The sequence below is a fragment of the Fopius arisanus genome, unplaced genomic scaffold (assembly GCF_000806365.1).
Source record: "Fopius arisanus strain USDA-PBARC FA_bdor unplaced genomic scaffold, ASM80636v1 scaffold00054, whole genome shotgun sequence".
NCBI classification, from domain to species: domain Eukaryota; kingdom Metazoa; phylum Arthropoda; class Insecta; order Hymenoptera; family Braconidae; genus Fopius; species Fopius arisanus.
In genome coordinates, this window is record NW_011887793.1 from 462,723 (window position 1) to 483,678 (window position 20,956).

A 20,956-nucleotide genomic window follows, 5' to 3' on the forward strand; every position below is an offset into this window, starting at 1 on the left:
TGATGATAATATGTGGCGCACAGGTAACACGAGTAGCTGTTGTCGGTTCTATTGCCCGAGTAGCTCTGCCGTCCTGATAACGATAAGAGTTAAGCTCACCCACTGACGCAATTTTTTGGTTCTTCAGATATCGATAAGATGAGGAAAACTTCAATTTTCTTGCGGATAAACGGAATTTTGGAAGAATATATTGCGAATTACTTCAAGTACTGAAATGAATATTCAAAGAATCAGGGTATTTAGAGATGTAAAAAAAACTTATAATAAATTGGAATATTTTTTTTAACGATAATTTTTTCATCAGTAATAGCAAGAAAGTTATTTCTACCGTAAAGATAATGATCGATTGTCTCGGCGATTATCTCCGAAAAAGGAAATATAGCGTTTAATAATCAATGAACTGATCATCACAAATGTACTTGAACATGAAATTCCATTGTCGGCAATGTTATTGTACACTTGCCAATTACATATGAGTAATATCACAGATATTAAATAGAGATTGATAATCTAATCGAGTAAGAGACAACAAGCGAGACGGTCGAAATAATCACTGTCATGATGCGAAGTGAAATATTGATCGTAATTAATATTATTGATCATATTCTAAATTTATTTATAAAATATAATTATTAAAAATTTATTAACATTGCATTTTGTCCCACTGTCATCTACCTACTTCAATAACAAGATAACTGATCAAATTAATGGGCAATGAATCTAATATTCATATAATAGCGACGATGAAGAAATGGACTTCAATTTTTTAGTTCCGAGATGGGATTTTTTTTTAATTGAAAATTCGCGTATTTAGTGACATTGTTTTCGGTGATAATGTTCTTGGAAAATTGACAAAATGTTGAAGTGAGGGGCCCCATATAGTGTTCAATGGATCTCGAGGAACGCTCGAGCGAGTTTTTTTTCATCTCTTCCCTCACCTCTTTTCAGTACCGAAACGAAGACAGGTAGAAACTCGTCAAAGGGCTTCGGGTCGCGCCAACATCCCAGATACCTAATGCCACATCACGCTACGTGCTACATATTTCGCATGTTTCTCAATTCTGCCCCGCCTCCAAGCCTTTCCAAATATTCCCAAGAAAATTAAGTCAATGCCAAGGATCGATTTTTACGTTTTCTCATCAACTCGAAAAATGACGTAAATGATATTTCATCAAATCAACAATTTTTTTTTTCTACTATCATTTACAATTGGATCATTGTATCCACAAGCATCTGCCATATGCATGTGAGGAAGTTAATTAAAAATTTCCCAAGACTATTATTTTTCATTGTCTTCTCAGTATTTCCTCAAATATTAAAGTAACGTTTGACGTTATGTTAATTTTAAAAATGCTACTCCTTAAAATCATTATTTTCAATTATGCCAAGTAAAAGATTTTAATCATTAAAAAAAAATTTTTCATTTTGATATGTATGGGTAATGTTCATCCAAGTAGTCATATATATACATTCTATTGTAGAATTTAAAAGCGAACATACCCTTGACTATACACCAAAAAAAAAAATCCCAATCCCTGGCACCGAAAAATAAAATCATAATAATGATAGTAACTGTAAACCGAACCTGAGCCATTGAAAAAAGTGCTTAAAAAATTAATTCGCGGTGGAAAATTCAGCGTTGGTGGGCAGATAATACAGTAGTTGATAATGCCTGCTCGATTGACAAAAGGGACGCACGCGGCGAACGGATTATTTCGCGCATACACACGCATAACCTCAACTGAAGAGAAAAAAAAAGCCGAATAAAATTTAAGCATTATGCACATGCGTACATGTTTGAAAGGGAGAGAGTACTATAACACCGGGGGTAACAACAGAGGATAAAAGAAAATAAAAAAAAAAAGATGCGAGAGAGAACGTTAAAGGGCATCAGTGTGTTGCTCATTTCGTGCCATTGTAAATTGATCTATTCAATGGGGTTTCTACGCCATTATCCCCCCACGGGTCCTCTTCGGGGGCCGCGGCATCGCATGAGACGACGCAGGAGGCCCTATCTCTCTCCTTTTCTCCTCTCGGTGCATCGTGTCGTGCCAAAAACGTGCCACGGGCGTATCCTGCTGGGTCCGGCGGCTCATTGTTGTCCCAGGGACTCCCCTCTACCTATTTTTTTAAAGCTATTTTCATTTTTTTTTCTTTTCTTTATTCCACTGGTCCTTTTCATCTGAGGTACCTGGATAGATGCCCGTTCCACTTTTGCATCAACCACGTCACTGCGGGGTACGTCCATGAACCGACAAGAGAGCAATCCTCAGTTTCACCCGTTCGCATTTTCGTTATTTTTTTTTACCCTCCTTTTGGTCAGTTTTGCACTTTCGGAAATGGCGGGAAAATTTGACTGCAGTTTGCCACACTTTCTCTTAATTAGTTAATGAGTGGTTCATTTGAAAGGTGAAATTCCTATTCTTCTCTTAAATGAAAAAACTAACGAAATCAATATTTTCCCCTCATACCGTTCAAAAATAATTTTCCGGATGATATGTCAGCAGTAATCTTTGTTTTTGAGTATTCGAACCACATGATTTAGTGTAACAAAAAAAATCTGAAAACAAAACTTCCAAAAATACATAAAAATATTTGAGATTCACAAAGACCTGGTAATGTGCCTAAAATCATTGAATATGTAATTTACATGATATGACAAAGGAAAAAATAATTTGGTGATAATCCTCTGTCAGAGTGAACGAGAAAAGTTGAGATTGGCGCCATTTTCTATTCAAGAAAACTGCTTTGTTGTTTAGTGTTTGATAATGAGATTAATAGCTTAATTTATAGATGGTGTTTTTGAATCTCTTATTTTGAGAAACTATTGAGGAAGATGTTGATTCCTGTCGGTCAACCCGACAAATCCAATAAACCCCCCCTGGACTAGGGCAACATGACAGTCGAAACAGAACCATCAACAGAAAACGACTCTGTCACCGGAAGTTGTGTCTTTTGCCTCTTACCTTGAGGAATACACTTGGGTGTTATATGCCAACCTTATAATACCCCTGGACAGTCCCCATTGGGGATTTATTGGCGCAATTAGAATGCACCTTCGGGGGCATTAAACCCGTCGTAAACGCCATACTGGAGGAGAAGGCACCAACGAGTATTGAGAGAGGTAAAACAGCTGACGCGCGTGACTTTCAGGCGATTTATCTGTCCCTTTTGTAGGTTAGAATTCCGAATTCCCTGCATATTTCATCTAGAAGCCTAAAAATAATACAAAGTCAAACCATTGCCCCGTAATTTTTTCATACAAGCTTAATTCTAATAGAGAAAGTGCCAATGAAATGATAAAATGCACTTGTTGAAAATTCCTTAATTGATAACAGATCATTAATCCTCTTATGCAGCAATCTCGATAAAGATAAAACTCCGAAAATAGCTAATGAAAAAGATTCAATCCAAATAAGATAAACATAAATAAAGATAAAATACATATTTGTTGGCATGGTTGTGGTACATATGTTTATGCAAAGGAGAGAAGGCCAGGTTCGTTACTCGTCAATTTTATGGGGTTGCCACGGCGCTACTCTGGCGAAAACGCGTTTTCACCGTTAGAGAAACTTGACTGTACAACCATGGCATTATAAACCGTGAGAATGACTGGTGGAGGGGGTGAAGATTGAAAGAGAGCATCGGAGAATTTAATTGGAATTCGTGGTAAATCAATGATATGACACGGGAGAGTGGAACGAGGTACCTTCCACCGAGGTGGGGCATTCAATTCTCGATTGCGAACCAGTTTATGACGTCACTTGGACGACGACATGGTGGATTTGTTGGGATGCCAGCATCCTCGGCTGTTACTACTTCATTATTGATAAATTTATACTCCAAATCAATTTTTCAACTCATTTCGATGGGCGCGGCAATTCTTCATTATGGACTCATCCCTTTTCTGTGGATAAATGGACGAGGGAGAGGAGTTCGATACGCGCAAAAAGTCGACTTTTAAAAAATACTGAAAAAAATTACTCACATTCTACATATTGTTTATGGATTTTTCCAAGGGTCTAATTATTTGGAGATTATTTTTGTTCTTTTCGTTCAATTATTTCGATATGATCTGTCACGGCAATTTTGCAAATTATTAAATAATTTTTTATACACTTACAGTTTATCAATTTAGTTTAAAACTACTATACATTTACAGAAATAGTTATTTTTTTGTATTCAACAAACGGCTGGTTATTGCGGCTTTTGAAGTCAAGAAGCGGAAATAATCGAAAATTTCATGTGGAAAATATAATTCTTGATTGTGAACTTTTCTCAAGTTTCTCGTTTTGCGTAGCTCATCTGAAGTAACTGTGTGAAAACACTCGACAAAAATTCAAAGTCATTGGTTTTTATGATCAGGGGTGATGGAGAGTCAACGACACTAGAGTAGGATTTTACAGGATCTTCCAGGGAGAATTACCAAGAAAACGGTAAAACCGTTTGAGGCCCTTTTCCGACGACCAGATGATTCTCTACAGCTCTGCGTTATTTTACTGAGCCCTACAGCAACGTTTCAAAGTGTTTTACATGGGACAAAGTCACTGCCAATCGTAGAATTTCCCCAAATTGCCAGTAAATTTTATACGGGGTTGTGAAATATTTAGTGTCCCAAGGAAATCCCCAATTTAGAGAGAATTATTTAGGTTTTTATTCTGATTGTCAGTCAAAGGTTTTCGATTGTTGAGGACGAAGAAGGGCTTGAGGGTTGTGAAAGCTAGGGCTCCGGTGTGTCGATGTAACTGGGCAGCTGGTTGCATATATCTATCAACGGAATCTCTCCAACAACATTGAAAAATAAAACATATTTTCATGGGTTCACCCTTGGATCATACAGACGCACCAGTGCAGACTATTCTCTAAATATTATTCAATAATATTTTTAACGGCGCTGGACTTGAGTTATGCCTGCCGATCGAGGCAATATGCTTATGACGCCCACTCGTTCATCGCTATTTGTTTGTTTTTAACAGTCTGGACTTTCTTCATTTTCTAATTCGTGAATTTTTTCATTCTTTCGAAAATAACTTCACACCAAGAGAAACATTCAATAAAAATTACGTATCGTTTTGGCAATTCTAGAATTCATGCTGAAGCAAAATGTAGTGCAGGAAAATTTTACGGAATTTTTTACGGAGCATTACATAATTATGATCTGAATTTTCTGTTAACAATTAAGATACAATGATATAAATTTTCTTAAACCATTATTGAATATTTTTCTCCGCGCAGCAGTGAACTATATATTGAAAATTCCAAAAATGATCATTGATTTGTCAGTGACGGTCAAGCACTTAATATTCAAGGACTTAACGGATTCATGAGGGAAAGAAACTAAAAATATCAAATTAAAGAAATTGATAAATGTCAACAAAATGTCAAAAAAGTGAAATTATTAAAGCGTTCGATAATTAAATGTGGAAATTGCTTTAGTTAGGGAAAAATCTAAAAATTTGTAATGTTTAAAGATTCAGTGGCTGTTTACAATTTGTAATGTCGTATGTCTACCTGTGTTGGCACTAGCGGTCGCTCGGGGACCATCGAAAAACACAAGGCAGAAAGTCCACTGCAAGAACTAGACTCCAGTATAAATATCTTTTCTTTTCTCTCTCCCAATGTTTTTTTATTCTATCATCTGATCTTACTCCATGCACTGGTCAGCTTGACAGTATTTTTGTTCAACTGTACGAGACACCTTCATTACTATACACTCGAAGGGGCAGAAGACCCATTTCAGAATTCTGTAACTCATGAATAATGTTTTTAAAATCGATTCTCACTGAAGTGTATCACACCCGTTTCTCTCACTAGACCATCGATCATGGATAGAACTACAGTGAGGACAGAATAATGCTAATTTTCCTCTATGAGACATTATGGAAGTCTGAATATTTTAAAGAGTGCCCTCTTTGTCTTTTATGTGTTAATAAATGGTTTTTTTTCGCGAGAAACAGTGAACGAGATTTTTCCGTGATTACCAAAAATAGTTAATAATTGAAAAACGAAGAACGATATTTTTACACGATTATACTATTCGTCAACCTAATTTTTTAAATAAATTTCTCTGTATAAACATAACAATTTGGAAAAAACAGTGATGATAGAACGATGTAGATATCAAATGAAACTTTTGAATATTTAACGAATGGTTTATTTGAAAAGTGAAAATTGATCCAAACCAGACCTCTTGAAAAATTCATGGATTAATTATCGATGAATAAATGAGTGACTAGAGCAAATTGGTCGCAAGTTACGATCAAATGCAATGGTCTTAACAAGAATCACTAATTCGTTCTATCAGTGTATTTTTGGATTGACCATAAATATAACATTATTTAAAGTGAAATAGAGCAAATGTTGTAAATGATAGATACAATAGTCAGAAATGTGTCTGAATGGCAGTGTATTCCGGTGTATTTCCGGCATGCCGTTAACAATCCCCGGTTGCTTCTCTATCTATCTGCACGTGAGATACGAATTGTAACTGAGGGACGACCAATTAAACCGCGGGGAAGCACGCCAAGGAAATCGCTTAAAGCGTTATGCCATTGATAACATCTTTTCCTTCAGACTTACCTGCAACTACCGACCAATTATCAAATATCCAATGATTCAATTGTTCAGTCATTTAACGAAGTACTTTTATTGTTCCAGATCAGACAAGAGAAGCCATATTACATTGCAGATCCGGAGGTTGATTCGTTGGTAAGTCTTAAATTTCTAAGTGATGATTTAAAAACACTGGCAACATTTGTTTTCCTCCATGGAGTTTGGAAAGTTCCAATAGTTATTTGTTGTTTTCATGGGTAATAGGGCATTATTTGAACTGCGGAGGCCAGAATTAGTAATGACATACCAAATGGCAAATTTCGGACTTGGAACATATTAAGGAGATACTTTTTAAATATTGGGCAAATGTTCTTTGAGCCGAATATATTCGTTAAGGTATGGGATCGACATGTGTTGCTTGAGCAGGAAATAATTTGAAGCTCGATGGGTGTTTCGCGCGCGCTCTGAGGTAATTAGAGCCCTGAGGAGTGGCCTCGCGCCCGAGTAAACCTGAGTGTACAGTTGCCGCCTTTTATTCCAAGCCCCTTCACCTCTCTCACTCTATTTTTCTCTTCTCTGTTGAAATGCCGACTGTACCTCCGGTGAACTACAAGCCATTCTTGTGGTGATTCTTCTCGAGGACCGTCGAAAAACTCCGAGATTTCAGTGTCTCGTTTTATTCTGATCGAAGATAGTGGGAACAAGTGGCTCGGGGAATACCTTTTTTATCTTTCGGATATTCAGAGTGGAAATACCTATTTTAAATAGCTTCAAGAAATAAAAAAAAACATTTTCATGAGAAATAAAAAAAAATAGACACTTGTTTCGTCAATGTGCCATTTCCTATCTTTGAAATCATTGCAAAACCATTATTTTCCGTGATTTATATAATTTTTCTGGTTTGTTCTCTTTGAAAAATCTGTTCTGAAAACTGCGAGGAGACGTTCGCCATCTGTTTCAGACTCAATTCACCCCTCAATCTTCAAAAATACCATAAAAAATATGAATAAATCCACAGTAGTGAAGAAGACTTGGAACAAAAATTGTGTAAGACTAGACGTTAAATATAATGCAGTTTCACCGCAGAGTGTCTCACTCCGGTATCTCTGCATAATGCATATCCGCATCGTATATGAATGCCTCCGGGCGTCGGCATCTCCGGTGGCGTCTCGGGGAAAAACGGGGATTTCATCTAAATTGTAAAGAGTAGTGGATCTTGCTGTCAACGGGGACTAGAGCGAGAATGAGAAGTGAAACATACATTTGTATTAAATATTCTACTACTTTCTTCGTTGTTCTTCAGCTCGCAAAAACAACCCCCAAGAATCCCATTCAAATCTCCAGCATTGCCATTAATTCAATCAATCAATCAATCCAGCATAGATTATTCATTCGAGGACTTTAAATATAAAAAACTTGGATGGGCAGTCAATCGTAGAAGAGTGAAAAATCGACCTTTAACAATTTTTTTCAAACGGCTGAAAATATTTTCTTTACATGGCCGTTGAAATTCCAAATTAATGGAATAATCTCCTTAAGAGGTGGAAAATTCATTTAAATAACAAATTTATTTTTTAAAAATTAACTAATGTTGAAAAACACATCGATAAGGTATTATAATTTTCAAGAGTACTTGTCATTGTAATAAAAAATTGATTCAATGATCCGTATCCGTAACGCTCACTTTGTCTTTAGTTTTTTCGACAATCTCTCTCTTCCTTTTGCATTGGGGTACTATATTGTCCGCTCATTAGAAAGCTCATTGAATAAGCTTGAACAAAAGTAAGATATATGACTCCCATAATTTTTCATAGATTTATGGCGCTGTTAATATGGAAATGTGATTTCCATGTTTCATCTAAATTTCAACTTTGTTTCAATTTTTTTGTTTTCCCACAACAAATGAATAGGAATATTTGTATCCGATTTTAAAGCACATCTCTTGTTCTTTGAAATTAAATCATTGTATATGATTTATCGATGACTATGTGTCGAATTTCACGTGACACGTTCTGAGAAACAATCATTCTCTTTGCATAGAATCCAGAATTTTTTTATCGTTTGAACTCATCCAAAATTTCCAAAATCGCAAAAAGGAAATCCAATATTGAATTTTCCATGAACATTAAACAAAGAGCGTGCCCGACTAGTTATCGAAAAAATGGTGTGGCTCAAAAAATTCTCTCAAACAATTAGTTTTTGTCACTTTCCTTTGATTATTGAAGAAATTTATGAGTTTAAAAATGTTAAAAATACAATATCTACCTGAGCTTCATTACTCTCCGTGTCAAATTGCAATCTACGAGCAATGAGTATGGTTAAGCCGCGAAGCGAGTTATATTCTCCTCTATTTTTTGCCCTTCCTTACCTCGTCTTTCCCTCGCATTTTCATGTTCGAGTAGCTTCTAAACACACTGCAATATAGCCGAGCCATTGAAGAAAAACCAATGTCGTTTTTGTTCAGTCATTTTACTTATTTGAGCCTTGGAGGATAGTTTGGTCGAATAGAAAAGTCCCATCAGGGTGAGGAGATTGCATTTATGTTTAACGTCTTGTACCTCAGTCCCTCTCTATCCTCGGAAGTGGGATTGCCGTTTTAACTAGCCTCCCTGACCTTTTTATGAAGGTTGAAGTCAGTTTTTTTGGTTTTAGTGGTATCTCCTTTTTTTAGTGGCTCATTCTTTTGAGAGAGAATGACGCAGAAACTTTACCTATATGGAATGGTGGCGAATGCTGGGGGGACAAACCGGGTCGTTCAGGATGACTCGTGACACCACATTCCTCCAGTTAATATCATTTTGCAACTGTTAAAAATCATTATTTACAACATGCCAAAGAACAATAATTTTGGTCTATGTCATCTTCACATGGAAAATAGATCTTTCCTTCGTTCTCTTGCAATGATCATTTCTACTGTTGCAATTATTTCCTAATAATTATAATAAAAAAAATTGGAATTCAGTACTTGATATTTTTTTTTAAACTGAATTTCTTCCCTTTCTCTTAATTATTTGTTGATGAAACTACAACGACAAATGACCACCATCGTTCAGCAATTATTTTTTAACGTAAGAACCGACAATTAGCATCTCATTGGCTCATTTCTCGCTTATGCTAATAGCAATCTTATTTGAGTGGTAAGAAAAAGAGAGAGAGTGAAAAGCCTTTGGGTTCCTTCCTCATTCATCCATCTCTATCTTTTCAGTTGCATGGGTACCCTCTTGGTTGCATTGCTCTTTTCCCTCGTTTCGTTTACGACGGCAGTCTCAGCAACTGAGGTTGAAGAGACGAAGGATAAGAAGAAAGAGACTGAGAGGCCAGTGGAGACTCCGTTTATACGCCCACCTCGAGTGTCGCTCCTTTCTGCTCTCTTTCTCTCGAGAGAGAGTACAGCATCCTCATGAGGCCACAGACCCTATACCACAAAACCATTCGCTTTTACTCTTCATAACAGCCGTACAGTTTTTTTTCCACTCACATTTTTTATGTCAATGCCAGTCTAAACATTTTGCAGCCTATTTCATCGGGGGATGTCAATCGACAACATTAAATCATAAATAGTACAGATATTAGTGGCTGTTATAAATTAATCCGGTCACCCCTAAACATTTTATAAATCGTGTAAATAACTTGTTCGTTTATGTCGAGCTCAAGCCTCGAAATAATTTTTGAAAAAATTTTGAGTTTCCGGTTCCGAACAGGAGTTTCGTGTTCTCGAAAGACAAATTTCAGGCCATTTTTATTGGACTAAAGAATTGTAGCCTCAGAACTTCACATATTTCATTTCCAGACAATGTCTGTAGGTATGTGACTGATCGTTTTTCATCAAAAATTAAAAAATCATTATTGTTATTATGATTTAAAAATATTTTTTTTAATGTATCTAACTGTGATACAAAATATTCATTTCGTACAAATTTTTGGAAAAAAGTATATGAAAATATTTGTATGAAACAGTTTTGAGAGGAATTTTTCTTTACAACAACTAGAAATATTGAAATTTTTTTCGAACCTTCATGGTGTGATAAAACCTAAAATGTCTGCAACTCATCCTCGTTAAACTTTCTAAGGGACATATCAATTTCGATATTTGACCTCGTGACCGTTTCATAAATGTGTTGACGTCTCTCAATCAAATACCCCTACCTTTTTTTTTATTATCGTCTCCGGTCTGGAAATAATTGAGGAAAAAAATGAGAAACTCAAAAAATAAAACCAAATGAAACCCTAGAACGTAACGATAACCCGGTGTTCAAGGACCTTGAGGGTGAAAGGATCATCAGGATATTGATCATATACATACCCGATACACTGTTTCATGACTGTAAAAAGGATGAGGGGAAGTGTAAGGAATATGTAATGTTGAAAATTCAACTCGGGTGGTCTTCGCGCCATAGTTGAAGTCTCCAACTAAACGACTACCTCCTTTTAATGTCAAAAAAAGTCACCTGTATATGTGATTCGGGTATCCGCGCAAAAATTAACGTCTCGACGTCTCCTCAGCCACTCATCAACTTCAGTCTGGTTTAGCTCCTCCATTCCCTTCCTTTTTTTCCCATCAAATATCAATTTTTGCTTGTTTATTTCTGCACGTGGCCTGTTTATTAAACACGAGACTGTCTACATCGTAAAACATAACCTCAAAAATTGAATTAGGTTAGCTTCCACTGATACTAGATTTATTTTTCACCAAAACAATTACAATTATTTTTCATTTAATTCGTAGTTTCGTAGTCCACCTGATGATCTAATCAATCGCAGAGCAGCGAAAGTAGTCATGCCTCATTGACAAATAAATAATGAAAGACACCTAATGAAATGAGTATAGAGTCACTAGAATTCACACGTTATAACTTGCATTCTGAAAACATGGAAAAAAAACCGATGTTCAATTTCAGTGAGTGAATACATGAAATTGATCAATAAAAAAGAATGGTTTTAAAGTCCAAATTTCCTTCTATCTGTCAGATTAGGAATTGAAATTGAATGGGATTTAGAATTGCTCACATTAGTACATTTAAAAAAGAAACCTAAGAAATAAAGGCAAACAGAAAAGATGTATGGGAGAGTATTTGAAAATGAAAAATATCACACGAAATTTCTCGCAAATTTCTCGGAAATTCCTCAAATAAATCACATTATAAATGTAAATAAAATAAAATCTCAAAAATTGCCGAGGTTACGAAAAATACAGGTAATTTCCGGAATTTCTTTTATTAAAACAATTCGATATGATTCAGTACATAATTTTTGGATGGCTAAAGGCTTGAATTGATTATAAATTGATGAATTTCAGGAATTTTTCTCTGCGTAAGCAACTATTTTGCAAATAGTCGGAGTGATGATTGAATTGAATTTGGTGGCTCCTCCATGCCCTTAAAGAAATATTCATGATAATAATTAAAGGATAGATAGAATAACCCTCGTATACATGTTGATAGCTGTAACTCCTCCTTTTCCCCTTGTTATGGCGCTCGTTAAGATATTAATGTCGCCAAAAATATTCACAAAAATGCAGGTGCAGTAAAGTTCCTCCTTCCATGTACCCTCTCCCGACCACACGAAATTCCTTTTTTTTCTCCTCTACACTTAATTCCCTCCCTCTTCTTTCCTCCCTTGCTTTGCCCCTTTTTTCATCGCCTCGCCATCTTTGCATTTTAGTCTTTCCTCTTATTCCTATATGGCCAACTGTGTAATAGGCGAGACGACACTGCTTCCTCTCAAACTGCACCTCTCTTCTTTAGCTTCATTCGTATTGCTTATTTATTTTCTTGCTCTTTGGATTTTTATTTTCACATTCAACTGAAAGGGGTGGACATGCGTCTAGTCTTCGTCTGTCGTGGTCTCTCTCCCTGGGGACTATAAATCTTGTGCTATTAAGACTCACAAGACTCGCGTTTGATGGCCCGTGCCACGGCCAACGAGTGTAATGTAAATATACAAATTATTCACTATTAAATTTCTTTTGGGTAGAAAAAAAATTAATTGATGGTAAATCATTCTTTTTTATCCCTCTTTTACATTTAATTTTTTCCAGCAAAAAACTGGCATCTGCTCCGTGATTGTAATATTCATAACTTTATATTGACTTTTTCTTTTGTTAGCTAACATTACGGAATTAATTTTTTCACTTAAAATTTTGTCGTCTTAAAATTTGCTACAATAAAATTTTTTCGTAATCAATCCAAGGCGTCCCGTGAATTTTTTAGTGGGAAATTTTCATAAAATCTCAAAGGAAAATTAGAAGAAAGAATTGTGACTCTTCAATTTTGTTGATTAAAGATATGAAAAAGTGGCTGTTGCCGTGATAGAGATAATTATGACTGGGATCTCCATAAAATTCGTGAAATAAAAAAAAGGTCGTTAATAAGCGCGAGGGAGACATTTTAAAACGGACGCAATAAAGTGAGAAATGAGGGGAGAGTGACAGTCGTAAATCATGTTCGCATCGATAAGAGATATAAACAGTATCTGGGCGGTTGTTCTCACCCGATGTCTCTTCCTCATTGATAATTGATACAATTGACATCCATTCATTAGTCCTCTGCAGCCATAGGTTATTCACAGCAACACTAACAATCTCGCCAATGGTAGATCACAGACACATAAACGGTATTCGTTCCTCATTTCTGCTCCTCTTTTTCACCATTTTTTCGTCCACTCTCTACAATCATGAGTTTCATTCAATCCAGAGAAGAGAATAAAAATTGACACTTCTTCCGTTAAGCTAGGACGCATGCAAAGCAAATTTATAGCGTGATATTTAAAAGCCAGTTGACGATCAAAGAGGCTTGTTAATGATTATATTATGGCGTGAATCCTCACGTCACGTTAAAATAAACGAGGATAATTTGTGATAGTGGAATGAATTGAATTGACAAATTGGTTGTTTTATTTGCTGATAGTATTCATTGTTGGAAATATATGATTCTAATAGCTTTCACGTAATCATTGATCCATTACTTTGTGAACAAAATATCCATGACTCGAGTATTTTTCACGCAATTGTCTAATTAGGTTTGAAATTATTCAATAAAATTCTAACCCTAATGACCCGTATTATCAACTCAAATCTCATGATTATTTATCAATTCTTGAATTGTTTTTATCACTTGAAATTTGCCAATTCATCGCTGATGAATTGCTCAATCAAAGAAAAATCAATAACTCGTCTCAAGAAATTCCGATGAATTATTCCTGTAATTACTGTTTTTTAATTACTTTTTTTTATTTGATCAAAGTGCTCAATGTATTTATCGTCTATCAGTGGCGGACGTTCCTATCGATCTACCAGTGCGATCCATCTACCAGTGAGATTTACGACGTCGTAGATTCTCAAGTCTCTCGGAAATCACCAACTGACGGTTTTCATACAAAACGTCTACCTTGTATCTATTCCACATTTACAGGCTTGACACACGTTCAGTTTGTTGTTGGAACGTAGACGTATTTTGCCGCAATACGACAAACGTCTGCATTACAGCTTTTGAAACATTCCAGAGAGGGGACAGTGTAAAAAAAAAATGCGGCAAAAACGGTGTTGAGAGGTGCATTGATTGTGACTCAAGATTTACTCGATAATTAATGTTTAGATTGTCAATATGTCATAGAATGATGTCAAACGTATAATTTGTTATCAATTATATTTACACTCGTGAGTGTGAAAAGTGAATTTACTGATGAAACCAGAACCAATTTGTTATTTGTATGCATTCATTGCAAATGCTTTTACTGAATTTGTGATATTACATATCATTTTCGTGCATCTCCTCTCAAAAATCTTCCTTTTCCCATAGCGAAATGTTAATTTTATCCTGCAGGAAAATAAAAAATTCAGTGTGCAGTGGTAGTGAGAATAACCAATCAGAGAAGTTGAATATATTCTTCCCGCCTTCCAGAATTTCCTAGTAAAATAGTTACCTCCTTCACGAAAAAAGTATATATGCTGATTACATATTCCATTTTTGGCTGCAAATATATTTCATGCACATGCCAGATATATGTGTACGCGTGTGCATTACATTACATTCAACATGTATGTATATAAAAATATATAGCAATTATCCTCACATGTACTCTCATAGAAATGCAATATATCACATACATAGCGAAAAAAAAAATTACTTTGCAGAGTGAATTAACTTGGCAGGCATAAAGTAGTTTAACAGAAGTAATTAATAACGAAGAATTCATTGCGTCACCAGAAATTATTATATATATTTTTCCGAGGATAAAGGTGAAAACATAACGTTGAGGTGAGGTTAGAATGTCGATTTATTTTCACGTTACCACCCGCGAAGTCTCAAAACCTCATCTCAAATGACTCGTTTTTATCGGGACCTCGACTTTTTTAATAAACCCCAGCGATACAAATGAACAGTGAATTTCGTTATGAGTCTGAGGGAATCGAGGCATCACATTGAGGCGTGAATCGGACGCTCGAGACGATCGTGTTGGCCCCTCTTCACTGCCATTACAAACCGCGAGAATCTTCGAGTTCCTATACAATGTCTCCTCTGTGCCTCAAAACCCTAGTGAAGGGGAAGTGAAGAGAGGAACAAACTCCAACGCCTCCACACATTCTCACGTGTTTATGTACTCAATGTATATGTACAACTCGGGGCGTGATGCGGCCTCGAGGTTTTGCCGCGATCGCTCATCACGTGATATTAATTAAGCGAGGACTAAGGGCTTGAAAAACAAAAAAAAAACTACTTCAAGTTGGAACAAGGAGATGGTGTTATTTATAAGCATGAAAGCTAAACGTCAGGGGATATTATCATACTTTCAGATGCGCTGGAATGTGTCACTATTTCCACATCGGACACAAAAACCAAAAAACAAATTGTTTGGATTCTTAATTAGTAATCAGGCCTCAAGTAGAGTATATGTGACGTATTACATTTTTGGCCCCAAATATATTTCATGTGTATGTAAGATATACGTCGAATATATGTGGACAATATATATATATATGTACTCACATATATTCCGCGTATATCTGATATATTGCATTTTTGGCGGGAATATACCGTTTTCCATGCGGGCACATCCTCTATTTTTTTCTCTTTCTCTCTATTCTGATTTTTCATATCGGAATTCCCATGGTACATCGTAAAAATTATTCCAACAATTCCACAGCGAAACGATAGGCGAACCACATAACACACTGGGGTATTCTCAAAAGGCCGGTGTCTTTGTTCTTGTTCTCATTTCTGTTCGTTGGGTTTGACGGAGAACGTAGCCCGGAGTCAAGGAACCGTATCGGGGCATTCCGTTCGTTCTTTCCGGCGCGGATGCGAAGTCAATTAACGTCGCTAAGAAAAAAGGAAATAAATCGGAGTTGTAGTGTCATATTCTCAAGATAAAAAGCCAATCTTACCATAAAATGATGGCTAAAAACAATAAACACAGCCATATATTAATTAACTTGATATTAATATAGTCATTAATTGAATGATTGCTTATTCTTTGTTACAGATGGTACAAGCGATTCAGGTCCTCCGGTTTCACCTCCTCGAGCTTGAAAAGGTAAATATCTCTCTCATTATCTCATTCTCCACTGATATTACATAATCAATCACATCGGCGAGATTGATACAATGTCATTTTGATAAGGTCATTCAGAGAATTCAAGTGGCTCGTTAATTTTCGTCCGATCATAAATCACCCGGGGGTTCTTCCCGGTACACTCTGACCTCAACCAAGAAAATAAATATCTTCGTTTGCAGAGGCTGTTACTCATTTGATGTGCATGACTGCATTTGATTTCATTTGATCACCCTCGGGGTTAGTTGATATCATCGAGAGCTATCAACACCTGTCCATATGATGTCCTTTGGGTTATTCTTGTATAGAAATGCAATGGTCAGCGATCGTGAAAGTTTCTTGTGATTTTTCCAAGTGCTTGGTATAAATGGAGTCATTCGACTCTTTTTGGACAAATGGCTGAAGACATTAACGGAATTTCATAGATCATTTGGGAAAAAAGGTTGGAATATTGTGAAATGGATCGACAAAAGTGTTGACAAAACTTTGAATTTTAAAGAGACAACTTCAAAATGGTGGGCCTTTCTTTGAAATTATTATTAGTTTTTCTAACTCTTCGGCTATATCTTTAGAAATCATTGCAAACGGATGTGGGATCCGCGATGAGATTGATAAAATATACCGTCAAATCATTGATTTTCTCAGATTTTCTTGTCGCTCCGAGCACCAATCGGATAATATTATTCAGCCTCATCCACCAGCCCAATATTTTATCATACAAAATATCGGACATCCATCGCATTTCCATCGAAATTGTTCATGGTCCGAATACTTCTAAAATGGTGGAGGGATAGCTGTTACACCAATAGGATAGCGACCTACCCAGTCCAGCCCAGTTTATCGAAGCCAATTTCATACCAATTTTCCTCATTTATGGTGATTATCTTATAAACTGATACCCGGGGCTAAATCTCCACCTTCACTAGTATTCAGCTTCTAAACCATCGCCCATCGTATCTCAGGGTAAACATTCACTTCTGAAAATTCATGATCTTGTGATTTCGCAAAACCAGAAAACAGGATAAAACATTGGAATGGTGATCAAAGTTTTATGTATGCATTTAGCTTTTGTAGACTTTCCCACGTTGTCCGTTCTTTTTTCCTTGGTTAGCTAGAACTTTCCCCTTTTTCCAGAATTATTGTTTTGGAAAATTGAATATTAACATTTCTACACGTACTAAATGAGAAACGCGACACGATCTTAATTATACTACTGTGCACTGTTGTTGTATCTAAATCCAATTTACAGGCAATTGTTCACTAAATTTCTTAAAGAGGTGCACGTTGCACTTGTATTATGCATTGTTTCTTAAATCTCTGATCCAAGAGTGCAGATATCAATATTGGAAAATGTCTCTGGTTGATTTTTCCACGGTTTTCATTTTCATTTCCAAAGGTAAAACTTTCTGCAAATCTCCACAATGGCATGGAAGCCTTCATGTCTCCTAAAGTGTGGTGCCTTGATCCCAAAGAAATCCAAAATAGTGTTGGCCTCGAGGAATGCAGCAGCGTGGCGATCAAAAAGATGGTGTAGAGGAAAGGGGGGATTCCATAAATACCACTCTTCCTCACCAATCCGGCTGCACCATAGCCCCACGATGTTTCACCATCCTCTTTTATCTTTTTTCTTTCAAGCCAATCGGATATTAGCATAATTACGTTTTACCAAGCGATGGGGGGAGCCGGCTGGGTTGTCGATGCGCACCAGCGACGTTCCTGGATGGCCGGTTGGGTTATTTTGCAAACCCACCCAGTGGCCAGTGACTCCAGATTACCGAGACATTCCCAACGCCTAGTCACCACCTCTCCAGCGCATAGTATTTTACATTCTACTCCGAGTTATGGTAAAAATGCCACTCTAGTTGTTTTCACGATCGTTGCAACCGCTGAGTTGTTGAATGCTCATGGTGAAGGACAGAAAACGTGAAATAAAGAAATAGCCGGAGCTATTGACTTGACTTTACTTCCTCCTTGGTGGAGTTCCGTGATGGAAACCGGTTCTTCGTTCTGCGTCTTCCATCGCAATTTTTGCGGTTAACAGTTCAAATGTATGGCGCGTTATGTACTCGGTAACATCCCAACGAAACATGGAGAACAGCCAATAGATTCTTGACAGCATTCGAGTGAAAAGAGCCCCTCCACGAGGTATTTTTTCTACATTCATTTGTTGAAACGAATCTTTTATACTTGTTCATTGACGTGGAAAATATTTTGACATGGCCTGAATAAAGGGGCCGATGTTCCTGGAATGTCTGAAGGGAAAAGAGTCGACACCGAAGGGAACACAGGGAAAACTGGTTTTGGAATGCTAGTGTTGGAAAAATAAATTCAACTTCATTGCCGGATTGATCTGGCCATTTCTCATTTCTAATAACTTGCAGCATTGTTTTCAACTCCAGAACACTTGATATTACAGCGATCCTCGTGGGTATATCGAGTTACTCATCTTAATTAATTCACACTGGTTAATCATCCACTTCATATCCTAATGCTTTTATCCTTACGCAATATGAAAAACAACGAGCTTATTCAATTTATGCAAAACTCAAGCTGTAATATCGTGTGACTGTCGTCAGAAGTCCTTGGCATCATTCAGGAGTCGCTGTTTCACTATTCTCATTCGGTTCAAAGGATAACTCACAGGATCATGTGTCGCAAGGGCAAGATCATAATGTCGGAGCATTACGTTACAACCTTTAGCGTCTTGGTTAAAGTTAGATGGTAAAGATATCCATACCATACAGGTTGTTTAGGATGATCCAAGTTAAGAGAACACCGAAGACAGCCGAATGGATACGAGTGGTTGTCTGCTTTCTATCGATGATCAGTCCTCTCTTATTTTTCTTATTTTTTTTTCTTGAGCATTGTCAGCCGGTTGGACTCGACTCCCGGTGGATCAAATTCTAACCAGTCTGGCATTATAGCCGATGTCCTTCGGTCCCTCCTCTCCTACCGCTTCAATTCCTATAGTCATCTGTATAGGCATTGTCGAGAGAATGAGAAAGATCAAGAGACACCAAGATATAATTTAAGACTTGAAATCCAGTGTCTTTTGAACAACGTTAAATTTCAATGGACATCTATCACGAGAATCGTCAAGTTGAACTCGGCGATAAATAAAAGGGGTACTCCATCGGTCTGGCTATAATTCATGATAAACGCGTGCATTGTTCTAAGACTACAAGAAGCAAAACACGTTTCACTGCCATTAGTCGTTTTATTTCACCTTCTGGGCAAAATGGCCGATTATTACATATAAATACTTGTTTAATAAGGAGGCCTATGGTAATGCGATCTTTCTAACCTCCACTAGGGATGGTATGTTACGATGCAATGGATTCTATCATGCTAGATTGAAGATGCAAGGCTGCAAAAGCGGCATCATAATCCTAAGTAGTCTCTCGAACCAAGAACGATTTACATATAACAAGATAACGATTTTTTCATCCAATATTTTTTTGCTTATATAATAGATTTACTTTTCTAAGGCGAATGCCGCTGGTTGAGAAAAGACAAAGAGTGGGGAGAAAGGGCGGGTTCTGTAAGAGAGATGAGGAAGATGGGTTATACTATAGGCTTGTCATGGTTCATTTGCATACATAACATTCTGGCCGGCTGCGGACACTGGCTTCAAGCCTCCATTCTCCTGTCTGATGAAAACTCCACGGGCTCTTGTTCGATGTCCTCCGATACATTAGAATGTCATCCAGATGTTTCAACCAGTGCAAGCCACTCTCTCCCATCATTATCCCTCAAACCTGATGACCAATGACAATGATAATTCGATACAACTCCTGCGCTCTACCAAAAATTTATACCCGTATCATAAGCTACTACGGTTGCTGTATTGACATTTGAATTTCCACTAAATGAGATAAATTGGTTTTCAGGTTCACGAATTGTGCGACAACTTCTGCCACCGGTACATCAGCTGCCTAAAGGGAAAAATGCCAATAGACCTTGTTATCGACGATCGTGACAGCACAAAACCGCCAGATCTTGGCAATGGACTCGATGGCGGACCACGTAGTACAGCTGACAGTACGAGTCATACAGATGGAGCGAGTACACCGGACGTCGTGAGTACCTCACCATCGTCAACGTCTTACTATCCGCACGACGCGTTAACCCCCCACCACCATCACAATCACCACCACCATGCAATCGGCAGTACCACCCCCCTGCAACTGAACAACCAAAACCAAAGCCAAAATCACCCGCCGCAGTCGAACACTACCCCAAGTAGCGCCGCCACAACTCCCAACTCCCTAAAGCGTACGCACCAACAGATGATGATGGCAGCCGCGGCAGCCACCGCAATGGCTACATCGCCGCACGCCGCCTCCGCGCCCCCTGCGCACGCGCACGCGCACGCCGCCCTCGCCGCCTATCACAGCATCAGTTCAGCTGTTTATCCGTGCTCGTAATTGTACATTATTTCCATATCTAGTTCAATTTATTGGATTTATCATTATTTCAATTCATTATGCGGGTTTTTCTTCTTCTTCTATCAAATTTTTTTTTTCAATTTTATTTTTTATTTTTCTTTTGTACATTTGTATATCTTCTAGAGTCGTTATTTCGAGATACTCAACATCAACATGTGCTTCTGTCCTTTAGAATCCTCCAACCCATCCAAAACGTTATCCAAATTACATAACCTCCTTTGTATACTCTGCCTGTCTCTGTCTCGTGCATTATCATTTTGTATTATCTTCTCAATACGCAAACAACGAGGAGAATAAATCAACCCCAGTTGAGGCTATTTCAACCTTTCTTGAGGATTCTTCAACATTTTCCCTTTGAGAGATGAAATAACTCGAAGATAGGAGTTGATTTGCACTTGTAGTTTTTC

General features: G+C 37.2%; 1 protein-coding gene across 3 annotated transcripts in view; it reads left to right on the plus strand.

Annotated features, from left to right (window-relative positions):
* hth (homothorax) overlaps positions 1-20,956 on the plus strand; it is a 320,736-nt gene that overhangs the window by 11,868 nt on the left and 287,912 nt on the right. For all 3 annotated transcript variants that reach the window (XM_011307472.1, XM_011307474.1, XM_011307473.1), the window contains exons 4-6: positions 6,658-6,708; positions 16,033-16,083; positions 19,992-20,180. In XM_011307472.1, coding sequence (XP_011305774.1) covers positions 6,658-6,708; positions 16,033-16,083; positions 19,992-20,180 — 291 coding nt within the window. The remainder of the gene's footprint in view (positions 1-6,657; positions 6,709-16,032; positions 16,084-19,991; positions 20,181-20,956) is intronic.